At 49.4% G+C, this 21,837-nt stretch overlaps 2 protein-coding genes and 6 non-coding genes across 14 annotated transcripts; 5 read left to right on the top strand and 3 right to left on the bottom strand.

The window, feature by feature from the left end:
- The first annotated feature begins 2,126 nt into the window (after positions 1 to 2,126).
- AURKB (aurora kinase B) lies at positions 2,127 to 14,222 on the top strand. 7 transcript variants are annotated; one of them, XM_047758013.1, is made up of 10 exons: positions 2,127 to 2,293; positions 5,719 to 5,937; positions 9,914 to 9,985; positions 11,406 to 11,508; positions 11,617 to 11,671; positions 12,153 to 12,344; positions 12,624 to 12,762; positions 12,876 to 13,024; positions 13,584 to 13,758; positions 13,913 to 14,222. In XM_047758013.1, the coding sequence occupies exons 2-10, from the start codon at positions 5,935 to 5,937 to the stop codon at positions 14,084 to 14,086; spliced, it is 1,062 nt and encodes a 353-aa protein (XP_047613969.1). In that variant the 5' UTR covers positions 2,127 to 2,293; positions 5,719 to 5,934; the 3' UTR covers positions 14,087 to 14,222. The 7 variants fall into 7 exon arrangements, with proteins under 7 accessions (XP_047613969.1, XP_047613968.1, XP_047613967.1 ...); XM_047758012.1 differs by having other exon boundaries at positions 5,612 to 5,937; XM_047758011.1 differs by having other exon boundaries at positions 5,604 to 5,937.
- Positions 2,310 to 2,381, top strand: TRNAP-CGG (transfer RNA proline (anticodon CGG)). The gene has a single exon. It is a non-coding gene; the product is annotated as a tRNA-Pro (tRNA).
- Positions 2,952 to 3,023, top strand: TRNAD-GUC (transfer RNA aspartic acid (anticodon GUC)). The gene has a single exon. It is a non-coding gene; the product is annotated as a tRNA-Asp (tRNA).
- Positions 3,725 to 3,796, bottom strand: TRNAG-UCC (transfer RNA glycine (anticodon UCC)). Its single transcript has one exon. It is a non-coding gene; the product is annotated as a tRNA-Gly (tRNA).
- Positions 4,377 to 4,448, top strand: TRNAW-CCA (transfer RNA tryptophan (anticodon CCA)). The gene has a single exon. It is a non-coding gene; the product is annotated as a tRNA-Trp (tRNA).
- Positions 14,223 to 18,088: 3,866 nt separating the features above from the next.
- On the top strand, positions 18,089 to 20,418 carry BORCS6 (BLOC-1 related complex subunit 6). The gene has a single exon (XM_047757401.1). It carries the CDS (start codon positions 18,666 to 18,668, stop codon positions 19,728 to 19,730), a length of 1,065 nt encoding a protein of 354 aa, XP_047613357.1. The 5' UTR covers positions 18,089 to 18,665; the 3' UTR covers positions 19,731 to 20,418.
- A 630-nt stretch (positions 20,419 to 21,048) lies between these two features.
- Positions 21,049 to 21,122, bottom strand: TRNAI-AAU (transfer RNA isoleucine (anticodon AAU)). The gene has a single exon. It is a non-coding gene; the product is annotated as a tRNA-Ile (tRNA).
- Positions 21,123 to 21,625: 503 nt separating this feature from the next.
- TRNAT-AGU (transfer RNA threonine (anticodon AGU)) lies at positions 21,626 to 21,699 on the bottom strand. Its single transcript has one exon. It is a non-coding gene; the product is annotated as a tRNA-Thr (tRNA).
- Positions 21,700 to 21,837: the final 138 nt, after the last annotated feature.

The raw sequence follows: 21,837 nt of genomic DNA, 5'->3' as shown, positions 1-21,837 counted from the left end.
TCAAGAGGTTGCCAGGGTTCCATTTTAGAGAAGTACTAGGGAGGAGGGGTTACTACCCTCTCATATTCAGCAAGAATACTTTTCACTTTTTCCCACACAAGCTCTTTCAAGCAAGTGTGACTATGCAAATTATACCTTAGAACTCCGTGTAATGCCTGTTAAAATGTAAAATAATTGCAGCAAAGTTAACACAACAGTTATTTACACTTTAGTTCTTGGATTCTAGAAGTGGGGTCCATAGATAAGCCATGGACTTTTCCAGAAAAGGGGCCACAGCTTTCATCATGTTCTATAAGGGATTTCGGCTTCCACCTCTGTGCCGATTAAGTGTCTGAGACCAGGTAAGAGATGATAAAGAGAGAGATGAATAGACATGTGCGGAAAGCTGGTTTTTAAGATGAGGGAGACAGAAAATGGAAAAGAATAAAGGGAGGGGGAAGCCAGAAGATCAGCCCTGAGCAATCTTGAAATGCTTAGGATGCTGACAGGAAGATGAACTGTTCTCTGCTGCCCTCCCCCACTGTCTGGTCAGGGACACTTGGGGAAGAACAAGCAAAGAGGTGAGCCCTTCTATAGAGTCTCCTCCACCAATGCATCTGTGGGTAGGGCATTGAGAAGGGACTGGCCTCACAAATCACCAGACTGGGCTGTGGAACAAGCCAGTTTAGCCCAGAAGATGCTACCAGGGGGTCAAGGGCAGGCACAGATCAGAACCCTACTGGGAAGGCTTTTCAAAGCAGGAACCAAGCTGAGAGAAGACAGACCGCAGTGGCTGGCAACTGACCCCACCAGGTCCTGCCAGGACTCTTGGCAGTTCCCAGGTGAGAGCATGGCCAGTGTATTAAAAGCTTCGAAGCTGACACAGTTTGGAAAGCCAGTCCTCTTCCCAACCTCCCCAGCCACTCATCTCAATGACGCCCCCTCTCTGGGTCCGGTCCCAGGCATTATTCCCTCACCTGGGCCCTACCACCTGGTCATCTAGGGAGATGGTGGGCCACCAAAGTGCCAGTCACTCCAGAAGGATGGACAGATGCAGGGAGAGAAAGAGGGGCTAATGTTCACAGAGAGATTTCAGGACTCATTAGTTGTCCTCTGAAAGGCAATGCCACCGTTAGTCTTCAAAGCTGGGTGTGGGAGGACTGGGTCCAAGGACCGCAGGCCCAGGCAGAGAGAGTCCCAGTGGCCGCTGTTGCTGAACCTCGGCCTCTGTCCCCCAGTGGAGACAGAGTTTTGGGTGAAGGAAAAAAAAATAGCTTTTTTTTTGCTCTGCCATGCAAAGGAGGCCACAGCAAGACTCTGCCTTCTTTTGGGAAAGAATTGCAGGAAGTTTTATAGTGTAACAGGAGAAAAACAGGGTTTCAGATAAGAATCAGGATTGGGGCAGACATGCGCTCTTTTTTTTTTTTTTTTTTTAGCGAATCTTCCTCATCGAAGCTGGGGTCAGGAGATCTTGACAGGATCCTGGGCGTGGTCTTCTGGGTTGTCGCCTAGAATAACAGTACTTGCGAAAAGGGCATATTGATCAGAGATTAGAACAAACTAGGAAAGTTCCTGAAAAACATCTTGTGCTAATCATCTTTAACTCACAGGCAATTGTGCGCAGGGTGTCTAATCGTTAGCTCCCAGGTGATTGCGTTTAGGGTGCAATCCAACGAGGGAGGGAGAAGCACAGGAAGGGCTCCAACCTGTTCAGGTTTAAAGTTCTCATTTCTGAAAGAAGCATCAGGCATATAAGTTGCAGGTGTGTAAGGTGCCTACGTCATTGTGTGTATCCCTTGAGAGGGAACCAGGATCCTGCCCCAAGGCTGCGCTGTTGTTGCTAGACTGTTCCTTGTCTCTGCTTCCCCTCCCTCCCCTGATCAGCAGCTGTCGGAACCTGCCCCTAAGGACCAAGGGAAGGCCATGGAGGCAAAACGAGGCCCATTTCCTAAAAACAGGAAATGAGGGGCACAGAAAGGGTTTTGTGCCCAGGAGCCCCACGGTACCCTGCTGGGTTTCAGAGCCAAGACAGTGACCACGGGGAATGGAAACAGGGGTGGGTGCTGGAGGCCGTCCTGGAGGGCTGCGCGGGGGTGGGGGTGGGGGGGGTGGCTGGGACCACTCCTTCCCACTTCCCCGACGTTATTTCCTGGGAGGAGCTCACCGCTGCAGAGCCGGGAGAGGTTCCCAGATCCCCGCTCCAGAGTTTCAGCGTCGCGGCGGGTGGTCCCTTAGTACGCACTAGGACCAGGTCAAGGTGAATCACCGCCCTAAGACAGCAGAAAGCCTAGGACGACCTCTAAAGGCGTCCGAGGTAAGAGATGCGCGTCGGCTCGTTGGTCTAGGGGTATGATTCTCGCTTCGGGTGCGAGAGGTCCCGGGTTCAAATCCCGGACGAGCCCGTCGTTTAGGTTTTGCAGAAAACCCACAGCGCCCCAAAGCTCTTCATCACTTGAAACGGCGCTGTGGGAGCCGGGTTACAAAGTGGTCAGCGTCAAGTGAGCCTGAGAGAGATGTGCTAGGAGCTCTTTTGTTCTGTTGGTCACCCGGGTGGAAGGAAGAGGCTCAGGTGCGTAGTCCTTCCCAGCGTGCCAGGAAGAGGGCAGGGACCTCCGGACTTTGAGCAAGACACTTTCTGCTCCTGTCCTTCCAGCTTCATTCCTCACTTCGGCCACCAGAACTTGGTTTCATTTTGATTGATACCTACAGTAGTGAAACAGGTTGGGACCTTTTCGGGGGTATGGCTGGGAGAACCCCAGGGACTCTCAGAATTCAGATCTCTGCAGCCTTGGAAACCATCTGTCTCTCGGTCACTCTAGCTCATTTCCGCCCTTCAGGGACTCGTGCTCTAGAACATACATAGCATCTCTTAATGGATGGAAGGACGCAGTCGACCGGAACCTCGCAATTAGCTCCCCGAAAAGGGTGACAATATCAGATCAAGGGTTTGGAGCAAAAGTTAGACAGCTCAGTCCTCGTTAGTATAGTGGTGAGTATCCCCGCCTGTCACGCGGGAGACCGGGGTTCGATTCCCCGACGGGGAGGAGCGCAGCTGGTGTTTTCTTTTCATAAAATCCTAATTGATAAATTAGGAACTACTCTCCCTGGGCCTAGGATGCAGATAAAAAGAGGATAGAAAGAAAGAAGAATGCAGGAGAGGAATACTGCATGTTGACCCTCCAGTTAAAATTCCAAATTTCAAATTTATGTTTTGTTTCAAGTAACTTGCTATTTATTTAGTTACTTATGTTACCAAATTACACATTTTTTAATAAAAGTATGTAACGCAGGAATAGTCACACGGAAGAGATGCATAGGGCAATGTATGGAGAAAGGCCGCAGAGCTTCCATGCCCTCTCCAAGTGCTCCCCCCAGGAAAATAACTTGAATTTTACATGTGTGGCTAAATTAGCCATTATTCTGTCGGTTCAATAGCTTTGTTCTCCAGGGAAGTAACTTGAATTTTAAATGTGTGGCTAAATTAGCCATTATTCTGTCGGTTCAATAGCTTTATTAGCCATTATTCTCATCGTTCGTCAATATGCTTTTTAGACGCGTTCGTTGATGATAATTTAAAAAACTGATGTGGGCAAAGAGCAGTGAACTGTCGCTAGCTTAGTCCCACCTCCAGATTTAACCTCCTGGCGCAGGTGCTCTTTTCCTTGATAACGAGTGTAGAAAGTGGCTCGCTGCAGACAGTTTTTTTTTTTTTTTTTTTTTTTGAGAAAAAAGGAACCTAGCCACTTGCGTTGGCCGGGAATCGAACCCGGGTCAACTGCTTGGAAGGCAGCTATGCTCACCACTATACCACCAACGCGTTAGGGCGACAGGCTTTTCTCCTGAACTTCCTTAATAGTTAGTTATATCGACAAGCTTGCGCGAGGTTATTTGAGAACTGAAGCCGAAATTGAAGTCATGTCTGCGGTATGCACGGCATTCACGGCGGTGCTTGACTCCTGGCACAGCCAGTGTAGTCCAATAACCCCTCGGGATACTGTGTGATTATACCCAGTCCACAGACGAAGAAAGCAAAGTCAAGAGAAGCCAAGTAAAGTGGTTTTCTGAGCACTAGAAGAGCGGGGATTAAATCTAAGACTTATCCTGGGCTCCAGATATGCACCGACACCCTATGATGGCTTTATTAACACCAGAAATAAACCTTAAACACAATGAAATCTTTTCTCTGTTGAGGGAGCTCAATGTGTCCCAAAGTTAAAGAATTGAGCCTTAAATTTGTCCAGAAGAGTTAATCCCTTCGTGCGCGCGCATCCAGCCCACTGGTGGCGCGGATAATCACGCTGACGAAATCTTAAGGGCCTGGCCCATGAATAAAACTCCTCCCCTTACTGCTGACGAGGCATCTGTTCACGATATCTGTCGAAAGGCGGGCTCAGAGAGGCCTCGTGGCGCAACGGTAGCGCGTCTGACTCCAGATCAGAAGGTTGCGTGTTCAAATCACGTCGGGGTCAAAAACAATCTCTTTTCGGACCTTGAATGAGGGCTTTCTCTTAAAAAAGAATTACATGTCATTACATGAAAAAAACCGAAACTGACTGACTACTTTCCCTAAAGTATCTGAATTTTGTCCTGAAATACAAATACAGATTTTGGAATTATATTTTCATTTTAATGTTTCCATCAAATTAACCTTCAATCTCATAGGTATTTTAGGTATCCTAACACAGAAATTGTCTAGCCACCAGTTCTTGTTCAGAAAATTTATTTTGGAGCAATAAATGTTATTTATTGTAAAGACTACAGCAATAATGAATAGTTTAAAAGTGATAAAGGTAGTTAATAATCCTTCTCCTACCTCATTGGTTTAATTTTTGGCAATTTAATTTCCACTTCTCAGTGGTTTCCATAATCTTGTACTCCATTATTTTCACTTATCATTGTAATAGGAAGAGGATTTTATAGTCTTTATAATTTTAATGATCATCTGAATTCAAAGACAATGCTGTAAGTTACTAAACAATTCTAAAATTAGACATTTCGGTTGTGTGGTTATCCGTAATTTTTTTCTTATTATTTAAAGTGTTACCATGTGCAGCTTTACACACACTTTTTTTGGGGGGGGGTTATGACATAAATTCCCAAAACTCCAGTTCCAAGGTTAATGATTCTTCTTTGTACAGCTAACTGTACAGCTGTCAAAAGCCTGTTACTTTTTCAACTAAAAACAATCTTTCTTTTTTCTTTAGTTTTCTCTCTTTTTAAGAAATCGACTATATTTCTATTATTGCATTCTTTTATTCGGTTCAATTTTTTTAAAAACGGCTTTAATCATCTCTGATTGTTCTCTCCATGAAGTAGAACACAAGGGTGTGAAATCCCAATGTTTTGTATTTAATTTGCATTAAATACAAATATTCTCCAGACCTCTCCAATGTCACTAGAAACCCAGAGCCACAGGCATTTTTCTGCTTTCTGTATATTGGGGGGAAAAAAAAAAAAGAAATCCAGGCCATCCATCTCAAAGACCTTGTCTTTCCTATCAGGGAATGTCTTCCTTCTTTTATACATACACGTATGCATAGTGATGGGTTGATTTACAATGTTGAGTTAGTTTCAGGTGTATCTTCTTTGACATCTTTTCCCTTAACTAACAGTTCTTTTGTTAGTGTAACAGGTTTCGGCTGCAGGAAGGGAATTCCAGCCGCTCACCACAGCGCACAAAGCAGATGCCCACCCAGGTTGGAATCTGTGCCTGCCTTCCCCTCTTCCTCTGCTCCCCAGGCTGCCTTCTGCCGGAGAGGTCAGTGTGTCACGTGTGCCAAGATGGAGGCAGACCATCCGCCAGCCTTCGCTGCAGAAGAACTGCTGAAGACTTAGCAATGAGAAAGCCCCGGAGCTCCGGCAACCTAACTGGGAAGGCCTGTGAGGCTGGCTGGCTGTGGACCTGCACGCTGCCCGGAGTCCACCCAAACCAAGGCAACTTTAAGGAGAAAGAAAATGGTAATTTTCTCATTCTATGCTTCCTTTCTACATGTATTTGCTGACATTAGTTCACAGTGTCTACCTGGGCCAGACGATTTTTTCAGTTATAGTAATAGCTAACAGTGAGGGCTTACCCTGTGCCAGGCTCTGTACTGAGGGTTTTAGTGGCCTTATTTCATTTAATCCGACAGCAAGCCTGCAAAGCAGTATAACTAGGCCCATCTCAGAGCTGATACACAGAAGGACTGAGCATTTTGCCAAGCAACACAAGATTGCAGGTGGCAAGCCCAGAGGCAAACCTGAAACCCCAGCCCATGGTCTTTCTGCTACCTCCTGCTGCCATGGCTTTCCTAAAATCCCATCTGATGATTGACTAGGTAAGATAGGTGGCCCTGGGGAGTGAAGGATTAGTTGTAAAGTGTGGTTTCTGGTCCAGAGAGCTCTGGGTGTATTAGGGATGGGATATTGCAGGTCCACAGACCAAATCCAGTTTACCCACTTGTTTGGGGACTTATTTGATAACAGTCACAGCTCAGCAGATTTCTCTTGTATATCTAGATTTCTAGCTGCTCTTTGAAAATTAAAAGCTCTGTCCATATTTTCACATAGAAAAAAATCAACTAGGGTTGAGTGTTGCCTTGTCCATTCAGCCGTATACTCACCTTTGGCTGCACTCTTCACCCACCATTCCCTAATATTCCCTGGCCCCGAAGCCCAGTAACCCTTGTCTGACTCATACTGAGCCTGCTTCATTCATACACTACCCAGGCACACATTCTGAAAACCTGGTATTCAGAAAAAGTCTGGATTTGTGATAGAAATAACACAGTAAGTTCCCGCCCTGGGAAGATAAAATATCAAAATAGTGTATTAAAAGGCTATAAAAAACTTAGAATGAAACCATTCGGTACCACAAATGCAAAGCTGGGAACAGGAATGATAGAACAAGTATGCAGGACTCAGGGCTGTAAGTGGGCAGCAGCAGCAGGTGTTAAGGTCCTGTAAGGAAATAGGGTGCTGCAGGAACATCCCTGGAGTAAGAAAGAAAGGAGGGAGGGAGGAAGGAAGGAAAGAAAACAGAAAAGAAGAAAAGGAGGAGTTCCCCTTGCAGCGGTTAACGAATTCGACTAGGAACCATGAGGTTTCAGGTTCGATCCCTGGCCTTGCTCAGTGGGTTAAGGATCTGGCATTGCGGTGAGCTGTGGTGTAGTTCGCATATGTGGCTCGTATTGTTGCGGAAACCGCAAAAACCGTGGCAGTGGAAGGAGACAAACAGCACTCGGAGATATGGAAAAGCAAGGTTTATTCAGCACCGGTGCGGGCTCAGAGGAGTCACCTCCAGAGTCTGAGCACCAGGTCTTTGTTCTCAGTAACTTTTATACACTACAAGGTCTTGATTTTCCCATGTAAGCATCCCAGACCTCCCCCCCATCCCCAAGCAGACAGTGTTCCTCCCTAAGAAACTGAGCAAGCAAGGTTACAGAAGCAGAACTGATAAGCAATGTTGGGTACATGATTAGCAGGGCTGCTGGCTGGGACATAGGGCCCACAGTTGTTACATTATTACAAGAAGGGTGGTATAGTGAGGAGCATAGCTGGAAAGGTTTGCAGCTGCCTTCTTAGCCAAGGGGGGGTTGTTCTTTAGTTAAAACTCTATTTCAGTATCTGGTGTTGCTGTGGCTGTGGTGTAGGACAGCTCTGATTAGACCCCTAGCCTGGGAACCTCCATATGCCTCGGGTGCGGCCCTAGAAAAGGCAAAAAGACCAAAAAAAGGAGTTCCATGGTGGCTCAGAGGTTAATGACCTGGTATTGTCATGGCTGTGGCTCAGTTATATCCCTGGCCCAGGAACTTCTGCATGCTACAGACATGGCGGGGGGGGGGGGGGGGGGGGGGGGAAAGAAGTGTAAAGCCTGCCCGCTCCCTGCCTGGAGCTACAGGCCTAAAAAGGGAGGATGACTCAGTCAGACTCAGAGGATTATCCCAGAAAGAGAACCAACATGCCCTCTCATATTTGACTTTATCTGAGATACTCCCAATATCATCCATCACAGGGCAGGAGCCCCCAAATACCATACTTGCTGCTGATCTAGAAATCCCTTAGGATTTATTTCATTTACATTGGTTTGAATAATACGAAATTGGTATTTTCTGTAGGTCAGAATAACTATTAGTAGTTTTCCATCACTAGACCGAAATAACTACAAAAACTGTAGGTCTGTAATGTGTGTCAGTTAGAATGCTTTTGACAGCAAATAACAGAACTCTTAACTCAGTGCGTTAGGAATGGAGACCTATTGGCTCACATAAGACAATGGATGAAACAGGCATCCAGAGGCTCCACATTGTCATCAAGTTCTAGGGTTCTTCCCAGACCTCATTTCTGCCTTCTGCAATGCCAGCCTCACTCTCAGGGACACCATCACCAACAATGCAGGCTGTGTGCTTCCTTGTCCAGTTCCAGCAAGCTGAAGGGAGTTTCTGTCAAGCATTCTGGACAAGAATCCTAAAATTCCCACTAACTGACCCACTTAAGGTCACATGCTTATCCTTAAACTGGTGACCATGATCCCAGAATAAAAAGTGTTGCCTAGTGTCCAATGAGACACTGACCATTCCAGGACCTGAGCCCGAGTCAATTTCCTTCTAAGACCCACAAAACTCCAGTTGCTTTCAGGAAGTGGGAATTGCTGAAAGACTCGGTGCTAGCTAGATAACCACAATGTTCATTACAACAGGTCTCCATCGAGTTAGGTAGGGGTTGGCAGCAACAGAAACCGATAACATGGACTGGTGATTCCCTTAAGCAAAGTCAGGATGTTATTATGAGAAGAAAGAGGAGGGTGCTGGATAGACAATACTTACAAATATCCATTAGTTATTTCATGGAAATTCCCAAATTTTATTTATGTAATTCAATAATGAAATTTGGCGTTAGAAAGAGCAGAGAAGAAGGGAGTGCGACAAGAAGGAGAAAAGTGAGAGCAGTTCCGAACAATTTGATCTTGGGCAGGGTATCTGCAAAGAAAAGTCCTCTGGTGGAAAATTCTTGCCAGGAATGTGAGCGAAAGAATTTAAAGGACAAAACAATAACGGCGTAAGAATAAACATACATGCAAACGAACAAACGATATGTATAATAGGGTAGAGAATCCAGAAATATAGCCAAATCTCTACCATGACAATATTACCAAGGGTAGCGTTCAAATTCCTTTGGGAATGGTGCAGTTTAAGAAATGATACCAGCATAACTGGCTCTCCGTCTGGCAGATAACAGTTAAACCCTAGTTTAATAAAAGCATTAAAAACATAAAAAGAAAAAGATAAAAGAAAACAAGTTCATATATTTACACAAGGATAAATTCCAGATATATTAATGACAAATTTTAAAAGCAAAACAAAAAAAAAACCGTGAATTTCTTTGGGGGATGAAGGAAACTTTCCTAAGCCGGAACTTGAAAGTGCTGAGGCTTGCATTCCGCCTTTTCCATTGGGCTCCGTGGCTACGTCATGGGACACCCAGCCAATGAGGATTGGGCATGGCCAGCGCGCTCAGCCAATGGGGCCAGGGCGGGAGATTTGAAAGGTCCTCCGCGGGGCGGGGGGGCGAGGCCGAGCAGGTTCAGTCGTTTGCCAGCTGCCAGGGGGGTGGCTGTGCCACCGGTTTCAGGTGAGCTGTCCTCCTTTCGTGGGCCCTTGCGCCGGGAGAGACCAAGTGATTAGGCAGGTCAGGGGGTCCGTTGGGTGGTCCCGCGGGCACTCTGCCGGGCTGCTGGTTGCCCTGGGGTGGAGAGAGGGTCCTGGAAAGGGGTGGGGCGGATAGCAGGGCAGAGGCAGCGAGGCGAGCGCCGAGAGGTGCCCTGATGCCGTCAGCTTATAGACCTGCTTCCTTTCACCAGCCCCAGGCAAGCGCTTCCGGCGAGATCATTCCAATCCCTCACTCTCTCGTTCCCTTTTTTCTGCTTCTCACGGCTCTGTTTCTCTTCTCTGCCCAGTTCCCTCCCCCTTTCCCTCTAAGGATGGCCCAGAAGGAGAACACCTACCCCTGGCCCTACGGCCGGCAGACGGTAAGGGTTTTCCCACTTCCCCTTCCCCCACCCTCATGGCGAGTTCCTGTTTGCAGATTTGAGATCCTGCCGAGGGTGATCCTCTTAGCACTTTCTTCCCGGCTTTGAGCGGTTTGGGCCCCATTAGTTTACTGGCAGAACCCAGTCTGTCATTTGCAGCCACATCCTGCTGCAGCCAACATTCAGTTGGTGCTGCCAACTTGAATTTGACCAGCCTGTGAGGACCTCTGCAGAGCTGAACCTACTTGTCACATACAAATGACATCTGGGACTGAGCAGGCAGGGTCTGGCCTTCAGGCCATGATTCCCAACCATTGTGAAAAATAGGCTAGGCAAGAAGAAGAAATAGACTCTGGGAGAACTTAGATGAATTTATACGTTTAAAAAGTCCAGGACAATCCTAAACTAAGAATTTGAAATTTATTTTAATGACTAGTGTGAAGTAAGCATCTAAGTGGCTTTATTTCCAGTTGTCCCAACACCGATGATTGAAGTACTACCTAAATTATATATATATATATATATATATATATATATATATATATATACTCCCACATATATGTGGATCTATTTCTGGACTCTCTTTTGTTCGATTTGCTTATGTGTAAATTCCGTACTAATATCACTGTTTGTGAACAGGTCTGTAGGGGTTCTGAGGCTTTCTTCCTCTCCTGACTAAAGGAGAAAGAAGGGCCCTGCACAGGCTTTGCCCCCCTGTTGGTGGGACTTGGGTGTCCTGGAGAGTCCTTCTGTCCCCTTGTCCACCAGCTCTCTCCTGGTGAAGCTCTGAATGAGGCTGTCCATAGTGGAGGCTGAATGCGAAACAACTGTCATGTCTAAACCGGTCACTCGCAAAAGAAAGTGGTGTATATTACACACAGGTTGAAAGTGAGAAGTGATCCAGGGCCATCAGAGTAGCCCTTAATGTCCCTAAAGCCTGTTGTTGCAAGGGGTGAATACTGAGATGTGCTGAACATTCAAGGCCCCAAGGACCTTATCTAAGCCTCAACAGACTGCTTTTTAGGGGCCGGTGAGAATACCTCTGTGCTAAAACTCCTTGAATTGTGGGTGTTCATTACCCCAGCCTCTACTGCCACCGGGGTTGGGGACTGGGTGAGTGAGTGGTGTCGTGGACACAAATATTGAGCTTGGACAGCCCTGGGCCTCAGAATGTACTGGGCCAGGGCCATGGAGATGCGATGCTAGGTGTTGGGTATCCTTATCTCAGGCTGACTTAGGCTGTTTATTAATAACTCATGATAGGGCTCTGAGCAGCAAAGTTGTGGTCTCTTTAAACTGGGGATGGGTGGGTGGGTGGTTGGCTCTGCATCAAGTCCTAAAATGCTGTTTGCAGCACATTCCAATCCGGTCACTGGGATAAAGCAAAGCCATCCTCTGACCTTCCCCTGCTTCTTCTCAGACTCAGTCTGGCCTGAACATCCTGCCCCAGAGAGTCCTTCGGAAGGAGGCTGTCACCCCATCAGCGCTTGTCCTCATGAGCCGCTCCAATACCCAGCCCACAGGTAACTAGGACACAGGAGAGGGGATCGACCTGAGGGGACTGGGGTCTGGGGAGGATGCAGGGATGCAAATGTCAAAGGATGGTCTCAACCTCCCTGTTCTTTCCTTAGCTGCCCCTGGCCAGAAGGTGGTGGAGAACAGCAGTGGGACCCCCAACTTCTCAATGTAAGTGCCCCAAGCCTTGGGGTGGCAAGAGAAGGAGCGGGATGTTCCCATTGTGGCTCAGCAAGTTAAGGACCTGACACTGTCTCTGTGAGGATAAGGGTTGGATTCCTGGCCTTGCTCAGTGCATTAAGGATCCAGCGTTGACACAAGGTGGGGCCTACATTGCAGATGTGACTGTGGCATAGGCCAGCAGCTGCAGCTCCAATTCAGACCCTACCCTGGGAACTTCCATATGCCAGAGGCCATAAAAGAAAAAAAGAGAGAGAGAGAAAAAAAGGGAGTGGGACAATGAAGAGGTAAGAACTGAGGAAGCAGAAACAAAAGGCAGGAAGATCAGGGCTGCAGGCAAGAAAGCCTGATCCATCCTCCATTCCCCTGGAAGAAAAACGGGGCTGAGGGCAGGATGGGCCGAGGGGCAGGGAGAAGGCAGACACCTCAGAGGCCCAACAAACTGGCTGCCTTCCTTCCACTCTCTAACCAGGCGTTCCTTCACCATCGACGACTTTGAGATTGGGCGGCCTCTGGGCAAAGGCAAGTTTGGAAATGTGTACTTGGCTCGAGAGAAGAAAAGCCATTTCATCGTGGCGCTCAAAGTCCTCTTCAAGTCTCAGATAGAGAAGGAGGGCGTGGAGCACCAGCTGCGCAGAGAGATCGAAATCCAGGCCCATCTGCAGTACGAGTCAACACCCTCTGAGCCAGAGTCCCCCTCTGTCCCACCCCCTGCTTGCCTTCCAACCCCACCGCATCCAGACTGTCTTCTCTGCGGCTGTGGCCACTCAGCCCCACTGAGCTCTCGATGCAGAGAGCTGTCTTCATGTGCCCCTCAGCACTGCCAGCCTGCTGTCCCCTGTCTGGTCCAAGTCTGACCCACTTTGCCCTCATGGGACCTGTCATCCTTCCGCTTTGCTTATGCCAGGGTGCAGCCTGATGCCTCCTCTGTCTCTTCTCCCAGGCATCCAAACATCTTGCGTCTCTACAACTATTTCTATGACCGGAGAAGGATCTACTTGATTCTGGAGTATGCCCCCCGGGGGGAGCTCTACAAGGAACTGCAGAAATGCCGCACTTTTGACGAACAGCGAACAGCCACGGTCGGGGCGGGTGGGCACCTGGGGCGCCTGCGGGGGGCTGGAGACTGGGTGGCACGCTGCTTGTGGCCAGAGGTCTGTCCTTGCCTGACTGCCTGTCATTGGCCCGCCCCCAGATCATGGAGGAGCTGGCAGACGCTCTGATGTACTGCCACGGGAAGAAGGTGATTCACAGAGACATAAAGCCAGAGAATCTGCTCTTGGGGCTCCAGGGAGAGCTGAAGATTGCCGACTTCGGCTGGTCTGTGCACGCCCCCTCACTTAGGTACGTGGGCCGGAAGGCCGGCCATGGGTGGGAGGCCGGGACAATCAAAAGGAAGCCCTCCCGATCTTGTCGCTCAGAGCCATTGTGGTTTGTCTGCATGTGGATATACAGACAAAGCAACATCTTTACAAAAATAGGAGACTCAGCTTTGTCACCCAGATGTCTTACTCAATATATTGGGGCCTTCTTGTCACTGAGAATACTCCCACATCATTTTTAATGGGTTCCTAGTGTTGCACAGTAGAGATGTAACCTGATTAAGGTAGCAGGACATGCTTGATGGACATTCGAGGTTTTGCCTTTAATGCTAAGGTGAACACACCCTCATATCTGATTATTTTAAGATACAGCCCTCAGTGTGGAAATGCACAGGCAGTGTATTCCCCCAGCTCGGGCTTTCGTGTATGTCTTCCCCCCACTCCTACCCCAAAGGCCCCATCAGAGCCTGGTTGCAATACTCCCCTGGCGCCTTCTGGCGTCCCTGGGCTCCCTGTCAGGCTGCAGGGAAAGGAGAGCCGGTCTGGATCTGGGAGCGCTGCCCACTCCCCCCCACCCACAGGAGGAAGACCATGTGTGGCACCCTGGACTACCTGCCCCCAGAGATGATAGAGGGGCGCACACACAACGAGAAGGTGGATCTGTGGTGCATCGGAGTCCTCTGCTATGAGCTGTTGGTGGGAAACCCGCCCTTCGAGAGTGCTTCCCACAACGAGACCTACCGGCGCATCGTAAAGGTGAGAGGCGGGGTTTGTGCGGGCTCAGAGGCCCCGGGTGGGGGTGAGCCTATGGTAGTGGTGGGGCTCCCGCTCCTCTCCAAAGAGGATGGGCAGTGAGGGCAAAGGCAGCCGGGATGAAACTGATGGGGCCCCTCCTTCTTTTCTTCTGCAGGTGGACCTGAAGTTCCCCCCTTCCGTGCCAGCGGGAGCCCAGGACCTCATCTCCAAGCTGCTCAAGCATAACCCCTCGGATCGGCTGCCACTGGCCCAGGTCTCAGCCCACCCTTGGGTCCGCGCCCACTCCCGGAGGGTGCTGCCTCCCTCTGCCCCTCAGTCTGTCCCCTGAATTGTCCCTGTCAGTTCCACAGTCGTATCTGTGTCTGTATGAATGTGTATGTGTAGTTAGAAGGAGGGGTCCCCGACCTGATCCCGCACCTGTCTTCTCCCTCCTTTTTATTTAATAAAGGCGGAAGCGTTTTGTACTGGCGAGTGTAGTGTTTACAGGCAGGAACTGCTAGGGAGGAAGCCGTCACCCGGGGAGCTGCCTGTGCTGGGTGCCCAGGTGGGCCCTGCATCACCTCCCCTGGGAGCCCTCTGCCCTCTCAGCTCCCAGCCGCCCCGCCCCCACGTCTTTTCTTTCTCCGGCTCTGACTCTCAGGCCTGAGGATGCCGGGGACCTTGGCTGTCTCTGCGACGCCTGCGCACCAGCCACCTCTGCCCACCTTCTCTTACCTCTCATTCTCAGGTGACCTCCAGTCTTTCTTCTCCTGGCCCAGTCCTGCCGACCCAGGAGCCACTGAACATTGCTGTACCCAGAAATTGACTTTTGTTTGTTTTTCTGCACTGGGGAGGATCTAGCAGAGGAGTGAATAGAGGCAGTGTTGATGGTGTCTTATTTCTGACCTAGGATTTCACTGCTAAGTAAGATGCTTGCTGTAGGTTTTTTGATACACGTCCCTTACCAGGTTAAGGAAGGCCAGGTCCGTTCCTAGTTTGTAAGGGTTTGGGGGTTTTGGGGGATCATGAGTATGTGTTGACTTAGGCGAGAGTCACCTAATGCTTTTTCTGCGTCTGTTGATTATTTGCTCTCTTGAGCCATGTGGTGAAGAACACCCATAAATTGTCTTTTTTTCATTTTATCTCAGTTACTCATGCTATATTCAATTGCTAGGGCTGGCACAAAAAAGTACCATAAACTTAGTGGTTTAAAACAACAAAAATATATCTTCTGACAGTTCTGGAGGCAAGAAACCCCAAATCAAGGTGTCTGCAGTGCCACGATCCCATCAAGGCTCAGGAGAAAAGTCCTCCCGTGCCTCTTCCAGCATCAGGTGACTCTGGGCACTTTGCGGCTTGTGGTGGCATCATGCCATCCTCTGCTTCTGTCTTCACATGGCCTTCCCATGTCTCTCTTCTGTGTCTCCTAAGAACACTGTCATTTGATTTATGGCTCACCCAGATAATCCAGGATAATCTTGTCTCATGATCCTTAATTACATCTGCGAAGATCTTTTTCCCAAAAGACATCAGATTCATAGGGGTTAAGACTAAGACATATGTTTTGGGGGCCACCATGCAGCCACTACATACGCCCACAGGTTAAAACAATTGGGAGTTCCCTGTTGGCTCAGTGGTTTAAGGATCTGGCATTGTCACTGCTGTGGCTCTGGTTACTGCTATGGTGTGAGTTCAGCCCCGGCCCCAGGAATGCCATGGTTGTGGAATTGAATGATAAGGCTTTTAAAAAAACAAACAAAAAAAAGTGTTCTCCCTATTTTGCTCTTACCCAGAGACAGCCTGGTCCAAATCTTTTTACTGTTTAGTTTTGCTTTTGGTATTTACCATGTATTTCCAAATCACATGATTTTCTTGCTGCTCCTTAAGTTTTCAGTTTTATGCTTTGGCTATTGTTTTCCTGCTACAAAATGTAAGGATTTCATTCTTTCACTCCACTGCCACCATAACCATGTGCATTGTCTGCTCCTGCATCTTTCTAATGTAGTTTCATCATAATTTTTTGTTAGATTTATTCATTTGAAAATAGTTATTCAGTGCTTTCTACAGTCCAGGTGCTGTTCTAGAGGCTGGGGAGTGAAAAACCCCTCTGAGCTCAGGAAACTTGCCAATCTAGCGGATCACTGTCAGTGTCCAGTGTGTGTGTAATGACCATGAGATGCTAGCCGAGCTGACTCGTGGCACTCTCTCCCTTTCTTTTGGAATAGAGGCCCCTGAAGTCAATAGCCTGTGTCATTTGTTCATCCCCTCTTTATGGATCACATCTCCAAATTCTCCCCCAAGCTGAACGCTTAGTTATCAACATCCATCAGACTGTCACTCCATTGTGTCATACAGGCCTAAGATGGACTCTTAAAAGGTTAGAAAAAATTCTGAGGTCACAGACCATGTAAAAATGGGTCTGGAGTTCCTGCTGTGGCTCAGAGGTAAGGAGCCTGACTAGTGGGCCCTATGAGGATGTGGGTTCCAGCCCTGGCCCTGCTCAGTGGGTTAAGTATTCAGCTTTGCAGTGAGCTGTGGTGTAGGTCACAGACATGGCTGGATCTGCATGGCAGTGACTGTGGCTGTGGCATAGACCTGCAGCTTAGCTCTGATTTGACCCCTAGCCTGGGAACTTCCATATGCCACATGCGTGGCCCTAAAAAGAAAAAAAAAAAAATGGGGTGGAGAGCTGGATTTGGCTCCACAGGTCATATTTTGCTGACCCTTAATGTAGTGGACACTGTGGTCACTCCCCCACAGCCACTCCCCCCCCCACTGTGTTGCAGCTGTTTGAGTTTGGAGAGAAGTAACCCTCCACCTCTAGCTCCAGGAGGAGCATAATTGTTTTAACCTAATCAGTTAACTCTTATCACCTTGCCAGAGTGATAGCTTCCAGATGCTCAGTCCTAAGTCAATCATACAGGGTGTTACCCTGGCCAAAGTGACTAAACTGGGCATATGAACCAGTTCAGGCCAATGAGATGTGGAGGGAGATTAACTGGGGCTCTTGGGAAAGTTGCATCCTTCTTCTGCAAGGTCTAATGGAAGCTAGTCCTTTCTTCCCTTCTGGAAAGTGGGGGAGTGTATCAGCTAGGATTTCTGGTTGCATGCAACAGAAAACAATTCAAGTTCATTTAGGCACAAATAGACCTTATTTTCAGCATGCTGGGTAATTCACAGAATCTCTAGGAGAACTAGGCTTGGGTTTTACACAGCCAGGAAGAATTCCACTGCAGAAGTGGTCCAGTAGATGGTGGTGGGAGCCTAAACCATGTGCCAGGGAAGCTGGGAAAGGGACGGCTTGGTATTCCAGCTTTTGCAGTGAAGATGGGCTCTGCCTGATGAGGCGGAAGAGTCCTCAAACCCTGGGATTCAGATACCCTGGGAGGGGCCAAAAGAATGACTCTGGATCCTGGTTACAGACTGAATGTTTTGGGCTTTCTAAAATTCATGTTGAACCCTTACCCCACAATGTGATGGTATTTGGAGGTGGGAACTTTGGAGGTAATTAGGTTTAGGTCATGAGATTGGGGACCTCATGATGGGATAGGTGTCCTTATAAGAAGAGGCCAGAGGTGTTCCCTGGTGGTTCAGCAGGTTAAGGATTGAGTGCTGTTACTGCTCTGAGTCAGGCCACTGCTGTGGTGTAGGTTCCCTGGCCTGGGAAGTGATGCAAACACATCTTGAATGAGTTCAGGCCAAAAAGGAGAAATTAATGGCTTGGGGTCATTTACTTAATAAATATTTATTGAGCACCTACTATATGCTAGGCACTGTCCTAAGCACTGGGGCTACAAATGAGAACAAAAGAGACAAAAAGCCTTAACCTCTTGGAACTTACATGAGCAAGTAAGCAAATATATTGTATTCCAGATGGTGATAAGTGCTAGGAAGAAAAGGTAGGGAAGGAAGATGAATTGCTGGAGAAAGTGGTTGCAATTTTAAACACTGTAAGGAAGGCCTCACTGAAAAGATAACATTCGAATAAGGACCCGAAGGAGAGAAGGAAAGGAGGAATATCCAAGATGAAAATTTTTCTTGGTTGATAGACCTAACCTCAAAAAAAGGGTGGTTGGGGTGGGGGTAGTTGCAAGAGCAAGTCTAAATCCCTGAGGCGTCAGCATGTCTGTCTTCTCAGGAAGAGTGAGGAGGCCAGTGTGGCTGCAGCAGGACCAGTAGGGGAAGACATGAGAGATCAGAATGGTACCAGGGCTCTGACCTTCAAGGTCATTCGTTTATTGAATGTTTTACCTAGTGGTGAAATCACACACCATCCTCCAAGAGGAAATTCTCAGACCTGGAAAGGGCGGGAAGACAGAGTGGCAAATGAGAAGAGAAGCGCTTAAACCCGCTTATGCTTATGCCCACTGTGAGCCGCTCTGGGCAGTTCATTTCCTAGAACCATGGAACGAACCATTCATGTTCTGTTGAGAATTCTGGTTTTATCCTTTTTGATCAACTAGGCGCGGTTCAATCCCGACTGTCCAAGCAGGATATACTACTTCCATCCCAAAAACCTCTCTTAGGAACCCTGATTCCTGTCCTCACCAGACGTGTTTGTTAAGCGGCAGTTGTGGGCCTGGCAACTGTGGGCGGAAAAAGCCAGAGCCCCGCCCCCGGAGGACTCCAACGTTTCAGGATCTTCATCTTTAAGATCTGCCCCCTCAACTTTTTGAAAGGGCTGGGCGAAGAGCGCAGCTGTCACCTCCTTCTCTCCACCCGCGGGCTCTCACGTGCGTTCGATTGCTCAATAACAGCACTCCTTCTGGGACTTCCTGGTCGCCGCGCCCAATCAGAGTGTTGTTTCCGTCCTGACCATTGTCAGCCGGTGGCCAATCGGCGCACCTCTACAACGCCCCTTAAAGGAGCCGCCAAGGCCTTCCCAGCCGGGGCGAAGCAATTCCTCGGTTCCTGCCCCCAACTGCGGTATGGAGTCGCCTCGGGGGCGGCCTGGGCCCGAGGCGGACCTCCTGGCTCTAGGAGAACAGCAAGCCGCGATCTTCGGCGGCGGCCCGGGCCGAACGCCCTCTGAGCCGCCCGCAGGCCTCCGGCTGTCCGGAGAGGAAGAGGCCGAGAACGTTGAGGGCACGAGCCGCCACCCCAGGGCGTCCCCAAAGACTTCGAGCTGCAGCTTCGTCCACCGGCCGGAACGGGAGCCTCGGGAGGATGAGCTGGGCCGGGGAGGAACCCCGTCTGGGGCAGAGAGCTGCCTGGGGGCGCCGGGTCCCGAGCATGATCCGCATGGGTCCTTGCGGCTCAAGAACCCTGAGCCGCCAGAGGACAAGCCTGCGTCTGAGAGGGTCTGCCGTCGGGGGAGCCCTGGAGGCGGCGGGATGGATGGTGAGCAGGAGAAGGAAGACGATGAGGGGGAGGCGGCAGCCGGCAGGACTGGCCGTTCGTTCTCCAGCCGCCTTCAGGACAGCCGCAGCCTGGACGGGCTGAGCGGGGCGTGCGGAGGCGCTGGGTCCGCAGGGGGTGCCGAGTATGGCCCGGGCGGCGGGCGGCGCGCCACCATCTCCAGCCCCCTGGAGCTCGAGGGCACGGTGAGCCGCCATGGCGACCTCACCCACTTTGTCGCCAACAATCTGCAACTGAAGATCCGTCTGAGCGGCGCCCCTCAACCCCCGCCCCCTGCCCCTGCGCGGCCCTGTTCAGCGCCGACACCCACTCCGGCCATCCCTCCCATCGATCCCGACGTGCTGCGGGACCTGGAGCGGCTGAGTCGGGAGCTGGGCGGCAGGGTGGACCGTCTGCTTCGCGGGTTAGGTGGTGCGGTTCAGGAGCTGACAGCTCTGAGTGTGGGCTGCATCCAGACCTACCGTGATGCCGTGGACTCCTTAGGCGAAGCTGTGGACATGAGCATCAAGGGCATGTACACCCTGCTGGCGCGCTGTGAGGAGCTGGAGCGAGCTCTGCAGCCGGTTCAGGGGCTGGCACGCCAAGTCCGGGATATCCGACGCACTCTGGAGGTGTTGGAGGCCCTGTGCAAGTGACCAGGAGGGCAGGAGAGGCCTGGCAAGGCCAGGTATCAGCAGGATCTTAAGGACTCTTCAAGGAGCCTTGGTGGGAACCTGCCCACTGAGGGGAGGCCTATGCATTGGAAGCTTTTCCAGATAACGTTTAGCCGGCCCGCGACCACTCGCTAGACCTTATGCAGGTGTATATGGGAAGTTCTAAAGGCCCTTCTGGTGGGAGGAGGTGATGCTCTGCTTCTATTCAGTTGGCTATCTGCAGCTACCTTGTTCTCCTCTCTTCCCTAGTTAGAGCACTATCTCTGGGAAACCAGGGCTTTAGCTCTGGGTTTGGGAGACATGACTGCCATTATGCGATCAAGAAAGGAGAACGGTGGCCCAGTCCCCACTGTGGCCACCCTGACCTCCAGTGGTCACATCTCATGTGCCAGAGACTGTGGGAGCTTAAGTGGTCCTTGACCACACACCATGCAGACAAGGATGCACACTTGCAAATGGATAACCTCCCGCTTCTGCGCTCTGGTCTCCTACCACCCCATTTCCCCAGCCATAACCTGGGTGGAGCTGGAAGAATGTATTGCATGGTAGAGGGGGTGACTTGGGAGTCGTCTCACTGCTCTCAGGGTTCAGTTAGAATTGTTGCTGGTTTTGAAGCCCACCTGTTGTGGCTTTCTGAGTTTTTGTGGAATTAAAGTGCTGCTGCTGCTAAGGCTGAGGCTGTGTCTGTGTGGGAATATAGGAATTGATGAGCCAAAGAAATGGGAATGAGGGTTGGTCTTTTTTGTCGAGTTCTCTTGGGGCCAGTGCTGGAAATGGGGTGGGGTCCCAGGCTACATGAGGAAGAATATGTTTCTTGCTTCTGAGCAGCAGATCTGAGGGGAAATGCAAGATGCAGATATGGGCTCAGCGATCCAGTAGAAGTAGAATCGGAAACAAGGTGGAAGAGAAAGGGAAGGGGCCGTCTTCTTAGTTCCTGAAGAGGACAGGCAGGGACTGGGCAAACTAGGGAAAGACTGGAAACACTTGTTAGTTCATTTTTGACCCCATTTCCCACACTCCGTTGTTCTGTGCCATATGTATGGTCTGAGACAATCTTTGTTCCAATCCTTGGCAGTCTTCCATTTGCAGTCGCATAGTAACATTCCAGATTTAGAAAGAGATCACAGGAGGAGATCCAGTTTCGTTAAAATTTCTTCCTCCCCCTGAAGTCACTACTACTTTGGTCTGAATTTAAACATGTTTCTCTTCTGAGTGTGAAAAGTATTGGAAATATTGCTCCACAAGCTTTCCCTAGCAACAAAAGAGTTGCTTCAAATTGTTTTTTCAGAAGAAAATAAACTGGCCCGTACGGGGATCGAACCCGCGACCTTGGCGTTATTAGCACCACGCTCTAACCAACTGAGCTAACCGGCCACTTCGTACAAAAAAGTTTCCATATGAAACTATGTAAAATATGAATTACTGCTCAATCCTAGCTTTAGGAAAAATTTGGAACAGGTAACCCTAAATTGGGAGACAGGAAAACAAAATACGAAAACTGAATCACTGAACGTCTTGGGGAAGTAACATCCAAGCCAAAATACTGACACGCACAAATAATCTAATTATGGTGCTTAAGTCAGGTTCAGGTGCCAACACGAAGCACAAACCAGTCAACACGAACGTTGACTCGCAGCCGGAAATAGAAAATGCCAACTACTAGCAACCCGTAGATTCCCGAAGGGAGAGAGAATTGATGGAGCTCCGGAAAATTAACCCGTATATTCCCGAAGAGAGAGGATGGATAGACCTCCTCAAAACTAACCTGTAGGTTCTCTCTAAGGGGGGAGAGAGGACGGATAGATAGATCTCCAAAAACCGTCGGGGTGTTTTCCCCCTCCCCATTTCAGTGTTCGCAAAAGCGACCAACGCTATAAAGGCACCGCTGGGATTCGAACCCAGGATCTCCTGTTTACTAGACAGGCGCTTTAACCAACTAAGCCACGGCGCCCGACATCTAAGTGTTTTGCACCTTCTTTCCTTGGCCAAGTCATCTTCATGGCAGGTGAGTGGCGGAGTGCTACCTTAATCTTTGGCTATATTTGGAAAACAGAATAGAAGCGACGAAATCCTCAGCTGTACCTGAAAG

This window comes from Phacochoerus africanus, chromosome 14 (genome assembly GCF_016906955.1).
Source record: "Phacochoerus africanus isolate WHEZ1 chromosome 14, ROS_Pafr_v1, whole genome shotgun sequence".
NCBI classification, from domain to species: domain Eukaryota; kingdom Metazoa; phylum Chordata; class Mammalia; order Artiodactyla; family Suidae; genus Phacochoerus; species Phacochoerus africanus.
Note: the sequence above shows the minus strand (reverse complement) of the source record. Positions and strands in the feature narration are given on the sequence as shown.